This window comes from Fundulus heteroclitus, chromosome 21 (genome assembly GCF_011125445.2).
Source record: "Fundulus heteroclitus isolate FHET01 chromosome 21, MU-UCD_Fhet_4.1, whole genome shotgun sequence".
NCBI lineage: Eukaryota > Metazoa > Chordata > Actinopteri > Cyprinodontiformes > Fundulidae > Fundulus > Fundulus heteroclitus.
Window position 1 is genome coordinate 14652777 of NC_046381.1, and position 12096 is coordinate 14664872.

Sequence of the window (12096 nt, forward strand, 5' to 3'; positions counted from 1 at the left end):
ATAATGAGTCGCTTTACAGAGAGGAGGTCCAGCACTTGACGTGATGGTGCTGGGGAAATAACCTGGACCTTGTCATCTCAAATACGAAAGAAGTAATGGTGGACCTCAGGAAATCCACGCGCACCACACACGCTCCCCTCTCGATACCCGGCAAGGAGGTTGGAGCGACTTGGGAACTACAAGTTTCTGGGTGTCCACACTTGGAGCACGCACGTCTCACACCAGGGGGAGAAAGCCCAACAAAGACTTTATTTCCTCAGGAATTTACAGCGCTTTCTCCTCCCTCCTAGTGTAATGCTGCACTGTGTGGTTCTCCGGCTGCTCTCAGGAGGACAGGAACGTGCTGTTGCATCACACCTGCCCTCTCCAATGGACATGTACACCAGCATATTTCAAAGGAGCCAGCAGCGTTGCAAGAAACTCCACTCGCCCTACTCCCATCCTGAAAATGGTTCAGGAATGTAAAAACCAAATCCAACAGATTCAAAACAGTTTTTTTTTATCCCAGAGCAGTCAAATCAATCTCCCCTATCACTTGAAGACACCTTATTGACAGATTGTAGTAAATACATTGATTGCTGCTAACCTTTGTTTTGTTTTGAGCTAGTAAACTTCGTTCTTCGTTGTGTAAAACAATGGCGATAAATTAGATTCTGCTCTAAAAGCTTTTTAGATACAAGAATTTGTGTGCATGTTTAAGTACATTGAGTGTTCTTTAATCCCCACAAGGTCTAAATTATACATACACCCTTAAAAATACACATACACCACCAGTGATACTTTTAAGTCCGCCTTAGCAAGTTTGAAGGAAGCCAGTATTAGAAAAATAGACTTAGAAGTTGGTCCTCCTTATTTGTACAGAAAAACTGCCACTTTAGGGCCCGGTTACACGACGTTTCCTGGTGAAAACTGAACAGTTTAGTTGCGTTTGCACTGTTCATTTACACAGCAACGCTGCATGTTTCCTCTGACAACAGCAATTACTACTATTACTATTACTAGTTTAAACACAGGTTCCAGAGTGTAATGGTTCAAAAACAGTCCGGTATTCGGGTAAACAGGAAAAACTTAAATTTTCTTTCTTCCAGGGAATCCCTGGTTCATGCGCCGTATATCAGAAATCAGTAGAAATTAATGCACACAGGCCTGCAGAAGAAAAAATAGCAGTATACCATGGCTAGGCACGGCCGTAATTCAAAGTCACCTTAATGCATAGTGCAAGTTTTTAAGTTAAATATGATTTATTTTCCGTATATGCCCTTACAATTCCCCGATGTGTGGCCTCTATAGGCTGGATTAGTCAGTTCAAGAGATTCGGGCTGAATCCTGTGACTGGTTGCGCGCTCTTGTTCACCTGGCTACTTTGAGTCTTCGCTACCATTGACTCGTTAGCGAGAGAACAAGGGGCTAACTTCAATATTTATGGCTTTCGTACCTCAGAAGACATTACGCCTCTAAACAAAACACCTGTGCAGTCGAAGCGGCAGATGCTTTCCCTCTTCCTCCAGGCACGTGCACAACACTGGTGTCATTTCAACGCGTCGCCAGAGGGGGCAGAGTTCTGCAGAAATCTGGGAACTTATGCTATGTTCCTTTAAGCAACAGCTGAACCTTGTCGTCTATCTACAGGGAAACTTTATTCTCTCCCATCTCGGACGTTTAATTGTGGCAGTACACATGCGCATGTTTCAGCTCTACTGTTGCCGTGTAATTGGTGATGGTAATAAGAATGTTGTTGTCCCAACATGTTAAGCCTGGTTCACACAGCAGGATTTTTAGCCCAATTTTCGCCCCTTCTGAGACGTGTCGATTATCAGCGTGTCTCTTAAGATAATCTTCAGAGGTATTCCTGCCGTGTGTGGTGTGCTAGGAGCAATCAGATCCGCTCGGTAGAACCTCCGGACCGCTCCCACCTCAAATCGGGGAGATTCAACATGTTGGATTGCAGTGTTGTAGTCAAGTCACTATGTCTCGAGTCCGAGTCCAGGTTCGAGTCTCCAGTGTTCAAGTCCAAGTCATTAAAAAAAAAAATCAGAGTCGAGTCCGAGTCAAGTCCACTACTCATCCGAGTCAAGTCCGAGTCGAGTCACGTCACTATTGGTCAGCCTACATGTTTTTAAAATAAAATAAAAATCCACACTCCACCACATTGCACTAATAATTTAGATATTAAAATCACACACCAAATAATATTTTAATGACATATTAAAATTATAGCCTAATGATATAAAAAAAGTTGAGTCTTTTTCTCAATTTCCGAGTCAGAATGATCTGAATGTAGGAGTCCGAGTCCAAGTTCGAGTCATCAGTGCTCAAGTCCAAGTCAAGTCACGAGTCTCTAAATTTAGCTAATGACTCGGACTCGAGTACTACAACACTGTTGGATTGTCTTGCCCCGATATCGTAGCGTGTGCGATGTCCTCCGAGGACTAACGAGCACGGAGCCTGTTGAATGTGTAGCCTATCAGAAAGCGAGACGAGGTATTCCCTGAGAGAACCCGTCCAACTGTGTTCCACATCATAATGCAGCAAGCGCTTCTTTAACCAACACCTTTTCTTTTTGTTATGTTTTTATCTCTGTTAAAATCAGTCCATAGTCTTTACTTTATTTATTTACTCCGAACTCACGTATGATGTTGAGAGGATTCACAAGATTTCCCGTCTGACATCTGAATGATCTCAAGTAAAATCTGTTCGCATGTGGTGTGTTTGAGCTTGCTGTCTGACCGGACACCACACCCTGTACGAACAAACCTGTTTTATCTAAAAAAATGTATAATTACATGTGTTGTCTCTCTCAGGCTTTGAAAATCAGCCAACTATTTTAAAATCCTGCCGTGTGAACCAGCCTTTAGCAGAAAAGGGGGGGAAAAAAGTCCAGTTTTAAAAGGATCGTAACAGTATGGTGCTACTACCACTACAACCTCACCTTGACTTCTCCAAATGTTCTTCTCATTACTCAAACAAGCTGAATCTTTCTCACCTAACCACCTAACCTTGGTCCAGAAAGGTCAATCAAGTTGAAAGGTGTTATTGCGGAGGAGGGGCTTCTTTCTTGATCGCAATCTTTCAGTCCGAAGTGACTTCAATCTTGCACAGTTGTAGTTTTCAGTAGTTTCCAGTCTGTAGCCGGCTTGGGCCTCAGATGAAAGGGAACTGGTTGGAGCCACTGAGGTAACAATTTGGGTCTGATGGTTGAAACTTGGACATTGCAGAATTTTCTAACAGGACGGTGATCCTAAACACACATTAAAACAGAATGTGGACTCTATTAAGATAAGAAATACCTTTATTCCCACAATGGGTAAATTTGGGTACGACAGTGGCAAAATCACCTCAACAATTACACACTAGATTAGAAAAGAGAAAATATTGCATGATTGTTGATAACATTGGATTTCTGCAATAGCCCTGTCCTCTGCCTTTTTGAAAATGTAGACACTACACTGCAAAAAAAAGAACTAAAAATAAGTAAAATTTTCTTGAAATGAATGTATTTGCCCTTGATTTGAGCAGGTAAATAAGACTATTTGGCAATGGAATGAGTATTTTTACCCCTAAAATAAGATAATTAGATAAACAGCACTTGAAATAATTTTCCTATTTTAAGTGCAAAAATCTTATTCCATTGGCAAATAGTCCTATTTACCTGCTCAAATCAAGGAAAAATACTTTAATTTCAAGAAAAAATGTCTTATTTTTAGGTCTATTTTTGCAGTGTAGACTTAAAACCCAGGCCCGTACCAGGAAACCCATCAGCGTAAATTACCTCTACTTTTTCTGCCAAGACAATTGGTCAAATAGAGTCAGAACAGCGGCAGAAGCCTGTTGATTGCTGCTAAAAGCACGTCGTTTCTCCGCAACTTGCTCAGAGACATTAACCAAATATTAGTGGAGCCTGCATGCTTAATGTTGAACCTATTTGGACTAGAGTGAAAAAAAAATTCAAACTTGTTAACCCAGATGTTCTTAGAGGTTTTCAGACACTCATCCAACTTCACTGATTTCTAAATCAACCTATATACCCTTTAAAGAAGTGGTTATCGCTTTAAATGCTCTTAGCCTTCCAACCGGTGGAGTTTAACCCTGGCATTAGGTCCATTACGGCATATTGACTGAGCGCACCAGCCTCTGATAACAAGAGGCGTTGTAAAACGGTTGGTTCCTCTTCTGGAAGACTTGGCAAGACGTGTCTTTGTTTAATGTGATCAAGAATATAAGTCAAACCTTTTTTTTTTTTCTTTAAATAGATGAGCTAATAAAATACTCCCTTATTTGTCTTTTTTTATTTATTTTTAACCCCCTGTTGGCATTTTGACCCCAAAGTAATCCTACATCCCTCTGACGTGTTTCCGGAGCACGGCTGCAGTTCGTGCGGACACTCTGCCTTTGTGCGGTGTGCGTTTTGTGTGTGCGCGTGACAGAGAGACCACTGACAAAGCATGTCTGCTGTGTGATCCCAGACGAAAGGCTTATGAGTAGGCGGCTGTGTCAGCAGCGACTGTTTGGATATCGCTGTGTCGGTGTCGGATCCCCACCGAGGCCGTGCCCAGCCAAATGCTCCTCCAAGCCTAATGAGCTTCTGGGGGAAAACACACCAAAAAAAAACAACAACAACAAAGTTTCATTCATATGTTGCATCGTCTGAAAAGTCTTTCTGTCTGCAGCACGGCTGAGCTGCGGAGCCTTGTCGGCGGACTCTGGTACTGAAAAGAGGGTCCACAGGCTGCTCAGCTTCCAGAGATACCTGCACTCGTCCCGGCTGCTGCGGGGAATCCCCCAGCAGATCCCCCTCCACATCCTCGATGAAGACTACAGCGGACAGGCTAGAGTACGAAGCCCCCTGTTCCCAGGATAACGCATCAGCAGAAAATAAACAATCGCTTTTTCCTGCATCCTAACTTTTGTGCTTATCCTTTCTTCTTTGTTTCAGTGTATGCTGGAAAAAGTTGGCAACTGGAATTTTGACATTTTCCTCTTTGATAAGCTGACAAATGGTGAGTAAAGATGTGATGTCCAGTCGAATAAACGTGTTGACCCTTAAAGTCCTGCACTGACTGCAGACCCGATCTGAACCGCTGCCAATGGCGCCATCTGTTGGTCGGCCGTACGGTGGAAACACACCTTCACCGTTCAGTCACCTGAAATTAACCTGGTCCTCACAGGTGTAGCTTCAGTGCCATCATGTCACCGAAAAGCCATGATGATTAATTAAAAATCAAGAATTGATAAAAGTTTGGTTAGGTATGAGAAACCTGGGATTAATCTATTAAATTACAATTTCATCTTAAATATGTGATAAAAGATAGATTTTCTCGTTGTGATAAAAAGAGATTATTATATAAGGAAGCATAACATGAAAGATCTTCAAGCGTTACATTTTTAGTCTTTGGCTTATTGTGTAAAATGTAAAAAAAAAAAAAAAGAATTACACAAGGCAGGAAAAAAACACATTTTCTTACCTTCCAAAAAAAGTAAAAAACAAAGCAACTAGACTTGTTTTCCGTAGTTTAAGACGTTTCGCTTCCTCTCCCGGAAGCTTTCTCGATTAAATTTTTGAATTTTTGAATTGAGAAAGCTTCCGGGAGAGGAAGCGAAACGTCTTAAACTATGGAAAACAAGTCCAGTTGCTTTGTTTTTTACTTTTTTTGGAATGACCATGACTTGGATGACTGAGAATCTTCACCAGTATATTTTCTTACCTGTTTTCTTGCAGTTAATTTAGAGAAGCCTCCTTTAAAACACCTGAAGTCAAAGCGTTAATATAATTAACATTGCAAAAACAATGTTAGCAGTAATTTTAACTGTAATAATTTAAGACACCATTTTATGACAGGGATGATTGAACTGCACCATCGCTGTTCAGTGTTTCCCCCCCTGAGTGAAAAACGCATCTTTGGGCATTGAAAGTTTGCATTTTGTTAAAGATTTTGCATTCTTATAGGTTTTCTTTGTTTACTTTATTCCTGATAACTCTGGAAAAAAGGATAATCAGGATAACCTTCCAACAATAAATTATAGTGAACTTTCTGCAAGTGATGAAATCAGCCCAACAGTCAGTTTCCAGTCACATTAAATCACTAATTGGTGTATATCTATGCAATTAGCGCTGGAATGTTTTCACATTTCCCTATATTACAACCAAAAACTTGATAGATCAACTTGAAGTGGTCGATAACGTTGAAGTGGAAATAAAATTCTACACGGTTTCAAACCAGTGCTGCACAGTGGCGCAGTGGGTAGCGCTGTTGCCTTGCAGCAAGAAGGTCCTGGGTTTGAGTACACCCCTGGGTCTTTCTGCATGGAGTTTGCATGTTCTTCCTGTGCATGCGTGGGTTCTCTCTGGGTACTCCGGCTTCCTCCCACAGTCCAAAAACATGACTGTTAGGTTAATTGGTTTCTCCAAATTGTCCTTAGGTGTGAGTGTGTGCGTGAATGGTTGTTTGTCCTGTTTGTCTCTGTGTTGCCCTGCGACAGACTGGCGACCTGTCCAGGGTGTACCCCGCCTCTCGCCCAGTGAACGCTGGAAATAGGCACCAGCACCCCCCGCGACCCCATGAGGGATAAAGCGGTTCGGAAAATGGATGGATGGATGGTTTCAAACCATTTCTATGTATTAGGATGACTTTGTCATGGTCCAGACCCAAACACTTAAAAGTATCGTCCACACGCGCTCTCCATCCAGTCACAATGAGCCGGAACAACAATTCAGTCTTCAGATGTAAAAAGCTGGTAGAAAGTGATTTTATGTCTGCAAATAATGCCTCTTGGGGATGAGTATAAATGTCTAGTTTTCAGGTTTTTATTGGTAAAACATTTCAAAAACTTCTTTACTTTCCTTCCACTTTACACTTAAGCGACTTTGTGTGGCTCTGTCACATAAAATCCAAATAAAACACATGCAGTTTGTCAAGGCACGGTCATTTCAAACATTTTGTCTGTTTTCTGACTTGACCTGAATAAAAAAAAAAAAAAAAAAAAAAAAAGACTAAAATGCAGAAATGTCCCAAGTATTTATGCAGAAGCTGATGGTGCATCTCTTCGCGCACAGGGAACAGCCTGATCAGCCTGACCCTCCACCTGCTGAACCAGTACGGCCTGGTGGACCTCTTCCAGCTGGACATGGTCAGACTCTGGAGGTTTCTGGTGCTGGTGCAGGAAGACTACCACAACGACAACCCTTATCACAACTCCGTTCATGCTGCAGACGTCACACAAGCCATGTACTGCTACCTGCAGGAGCCCATGGTGAGACATTTTGGCTTCTTCTGGCTCCAGAAGAAGCCAAAATCTTCCCGCTGGAAAGAGTTTCTTGGTTTTATTTGCCGATGTCTGGGTGTTGGGAGGCTCTCATTGTTGTCTTGTCGCTGTCGACCCATCAGCTGTCGAAGTCTCTAACGTCGTACGACATCCTGCTGGGAATCCTTGCGGCCGCCACACACGACCTGGACCATCCTGGGGTCAACCAGCCTTTTCTCATCAAGACTGACCACTATTTAGCCAGACTCTATAGAGTAAGACAGCATAGATATCACAAAAGCAACCTGCCTAACTTTGCAGTTCAGGAAATCTGAAGTAAAAGAGTGTGCAACTTTCCAATTTTACCCCGATAAAACAGAATACCTCAGTTCTGGAAAACCACCACTGGAAATCGGCCGTGGGTCTCCTCCGAGAGACTGGACTGTTCTCTCACCTGCCCACAGAGGACAGGTAAGCTGGACACTGGCCGGGGGAACACACGTTCAGGACTCTTGACTGGATCTTAGGCTACGTTCACACTGCAGGTCTTAGTGCTCAATTCCGATTTTTTTTTTTGTGAATTAAACATGGATTATAATGCTGGCGCGCATTTTGCGGTCATTAATTTATTTTCTAACCGGAGCTTTCTCTCCACTGACTGCTCTTCTCATTGTTGTCCGCCATGGGTGTCGTCTTTCTTCCCGCTTCTGCATAGCAGGACGCAGAATAGTGACGTTTATCGAGTATTAGTGACGTGTAGGTCGGATAAATGCGACCCGGCCGTACACACACAGGTCGCATTTTAAAAGATCAGATACGTATCGGATTCAGGACCACATATCCAAGTGGCCTGGGTCGCATTTGAAAAAATCTGATTTGTTTGTTTGTTTTATTAGGATCCCCATTAGCTTCAGCATCAGCTAAAAGCTATTCTTCCTGCGGTCCTTCAGTCTTCCACGTGACAATACAATGTATTACATCACATTACACACTATACATACAAGACATTTACACAAAATGTAATACATATTTACATTTAACACCTTTTATCATTAAAAAGTAAAAGGTAATTTTGCTACTCCAGATAGATCTATATCAAAGAACTAGCTAACAAGAACCCTACACAATATCTCCTTAATAAAATTAACATTAACTATCCAAATTTCTTTGAAGGTAATATTTCTTAAGTGAAGTTTTGAAACCATACAGAGTGTTTTGTTGTACGATAGTCTTTGGGAGTGAATTCCATTCACACATTGCCCTGTACCTAACTGAACGTTGAATTGATTTGGTTTTAACTCTAGGTAAAATAAAACTACCTCCTACTGCATGTCTTGTTGGATAATGATGTGTATCAGTACTAAAGGATAGTTTTGTATATAAAATGAAAGGCGTTTTATTTGTTATAAATGAATCTGTGGTGTTCAGACTGTCATAAAAAGATCAGACACAGGTCGCATATGGGCAAAAAAAATTGGAATTGGGTCACTTCAGGCTGCAGTGTGATCGTAGCCTTAGAGTGAAAAGGACACGGCTGATGGTGCCTTTCTCTCTTTAACCCCCAGCTTGAACATGGAGCGGGATTTGGGCTCTTTAATCCTGGCCACAGACATCAGCCGACAGAACGACTACCTGTCCAGGTTTCGCACCCACCTGGACCAGGACAGCCTGTGCTTGAGCAACTGCAGCCATCGACACTTCGTCCTGCAGGTTGGATATGTGTAACTCTTGAGTTTTTTCCGGGTTTTTTTTTTTTTTTTTTCTCGGCTGTAAGCAGTACCGGACCTCAGCCTGTCAGCAGACCGGCAGCTTCTCATCGTCTTTCTCTCTCCAGATGGCTCTGAAGTGTGCAGACATCTGCAACCCCTGCAGACCCTGGGAGCTGAGCAAACAGTGGAGCGAGAAAGTGACCGAGGAGTTCTTCCAGCAGGGTATCCGTCGCACGCGTTACGCTTTTCCTCTCTTGCTTTGGCGTCGCTTTCCGTCTTTTACCTCATCTCGTTGCTTGACTCACGCAGGGGACATCGAGAGGAAACACAAACTTGAAGTGAGCCCGCTCTGTGACAGAGAGACCAACACCATCTGCAACATCCAAATAGGTCAGGAGGAGGGTGGCTGTGAGGGATATTTGCTGTTGTAGGAGTCAGAAAATGTATCTTGTCTTTCATTGTGTACGTAAACTTTAAATTAAAGTAATGATGACACCTTGTGTTTCAAATTCAAACAACACACAAACCCGTCAGGTAGCCAAGTCACGAGAGATGAGCACATCGCGCAGCTAAATTCAAGATGATGAGATTTATTGTTGGATAAACGGCTTTAACACAGAGACGCAGACTTTTTCTTTTCTTTCCATCACAACATGCGTACAGCCAATGTCTCCCAGTTGACACAAACAATGAAGAGAGGAGCCGTAGGCTATCCTCCACCGCCCCCTAGTGGGCTGGCGTGATATGTGAACATAAACAAAAGACTAACGCGTCACTGCTGTGAAACGCGGCTGCAGAATTTTTACCTACACAGGATAGAGATATGCCGTTGTCAGACTGGCAGGCACTAAATTTAATTTTCTGCTTATTGGTTGGAATAATGTAAACCGACCTCTAGAGCAAAGTGACTGTTCAGGGGGAAAAAATGGTGCTTACCTGTTGAGGAGAAAGTTTGCCAACTCTGCATTTGCATTTTTAAATGAATCAGGTCTGCCAGACTCCATCTTTCAAACCAGTCCCCAATATTAACGCTTATTTCACCCCAAATCTGCCCCCATTTGAACGATGCCAAGGCTTCTTGGGTGTAAATGAGACTTGATCCACTTCTCTTACTGCCTTTCATGTTTGCAGGCTGCTACTCTTTTGCCAACATAAAATACCAAATGTTGCAGTCTGGGAACTCTCATAAGATTAGCTCAGGAACCAGGAAGTAAACAATCTGAACCGCAGTAGTTCCAGACCGGACCTCTAGGTTTTAAAGGAGAAAAAACTTGACTTAGACATTATTGATGGAGAGGATCGACTGTTTATAATGTTACTTCCATCCCAGGTGACAAATGACAATGATTTAGGTGGATTTTACATTTCTTACTTATTGCTTCTTTAAATTTTGTAGTCCACACGTGGGACAAATCTCACATGGATTCAACAACATGCGTACACCTCAACAAATATCCAGATAAATGTCTGGTATTAAGTTGCAGAGAAGCATTTTTTGGCCATATACAAGCTTCTGGTGTAATTGCAGCTGTGTTTTTATGCTCTTTCTATCTGAACCGGTTGAGGTCTTTTAAACAATTTGGTTTCCTGACAAGGATCCTACCTTTTAAAGGCAGGTCATACGTTATCAAGAGGAACGAGGTTATCCATTTCAACTCCATTTTTGACCCATATTTGAGATTATTGCTTGGCTGGAGCCACATTAGTGTCTTAAGTTTCAGTCATTTGACCCAAACTGTCACCCTCAGAAGAAAGGAGGTTGTTTAGGAACTCACCAGGAACCAGGGCTCAAAACATCAGCGTCTCTGGCCGCAGTAAAGCTGGGCCTGACATCATTACCGACTGAAATTAGCAGCTGCCCACGTAGACTTAGACAACTTTATTTGTCATTTTGTATGCACAGAGTGCGTACAGAACGAAATTTTGTTGCATACAGCTTGTAAAATTGCAGGAGAATTGAATTTACAGTATGAGGTGCAGCAGTGATTTAAATGTAAGCAATTTAAATGTAGACAATGCAAGAGAAGTCACAGTGTAGACGTAGCAGACGTAGACGGGTCAGATGTCTACGTCTGCTTTCACATTGTCAGGTGAAATGTTTTATAGTCGGAGGAAATATAAAATATATATATATATATATATATATATATATATATATATATATATATATATATATATATATATATATATATATATATATATATATATATATATATATTAGGGCTGGGCAAGTTAACGCGTTAATTTCGCATTAATTCATTAGACTATTAATGGCGATATTTACTTTAACGCGCATTAACACATGTTGCTCACATGCTTTTATTTTGTGAAGGTCTGTTGCTGCGGTGTAAGGGTTTGAATCAGAACAGTAGGTGGCGATAATGCGCCAATAACCTCGTGTCAGCGAAACCTCGGATTCAGAGGAAGAAAGGTACTGGCCGGAAAAAAACAAAGCCGACATGCGGAAGGCGGTGTTTCCCGCAGGAATTTGCTTAGGCGAGGCGGTGAGTTGGTGAACGGAACAAGTTTTGTGCGGAGCGGAGCGGGGGGGGTCTGCATCGACGCCGTCGGTGAAGTCGCTTCGCGTTTCAAAGTATCCATGTATTTTTGCCTGTTTTTCCCTGCCATTCACTATATGCACGCGAGAAAGCAACAACAAAAAAACGCGTGTTAACGTCAAATAAACGCAAGCAACGCAAGCATATCGAGTTAGCAAGCATTTCAGTTTAAAGTTCTTCCAGCATCGAATATGACAGAAACAAGTTAGTTGTAACCACTGCCAAGTTAAACTTTGGTATTGAACATAAAATGGTAATGCTGCTCCCTGCTGTTACCTCAGAAATTGCCTGTTTTTGGTAGATTTTTTCCCATAAAGAGAATTCCCTGTCAGTGGCAATAAGCTTTAATTTATTATTATTGCTATTTTTTGTTTTACATGTTTAAGTTGAGCTTTACACTAAATATGTGTTACTGATAAGTGCTACAAATGTTACAACACGTTGTTCATATGGCAGCAGAACATTAAAATAAAAGTGCTCTTTACACTACTTTTGAATTCATTCTTGGAGTTTGTAAATACAATGCAATTAATCGCGATTAATCAGGGCGATTAATCGCGATTAAATATTTTAGTGCACTCCAGGTCAGG

At 41.9% G+C, this 12096-nt stretch overlaps 1 protein-coding gene across 4 annotated transcripts in view; it reads left to right on the plus strand.

Moving 5' to 3' along the window:
• pde7a (phosphodiesterase 7A) overlaps positions 1–12096 on the plus strand; it is a 50650-nt gene that overhangs the window by 35765 nt on the left and 2789 nt on the right. For all 4 annotated transcript variants that reach the window (XM_036124896.1, XM_012879706.3, XM_021325025.2 and 1 more), the window contains 8 exons: positions 4668–4831; positions 4934–4997; positions 7052–7248; positions 7383–7514; positions 7619–7710; positions 8805–8949; positions 9074–9170; positions 9258–9338. In XM_036124896.1, the coding sequence (XP_035980789.1) occupies positions 4668–4831; positions 4934–4997; positions 7052–7248; positions 7383–7514; positions 7619–7710; positions 8805–8949; positions 9074–9170; positions 9258–9338 (972 nt within the window). The remainder of the gene's footprint in view (positions 1–4667; positions 4832–4933; positions 4998–7051; positions 7249–7382; positions 7515–7618; positions 7711–8804; positions 8950–9073; positions 9171–9257; positions 9339–12096) is intronic.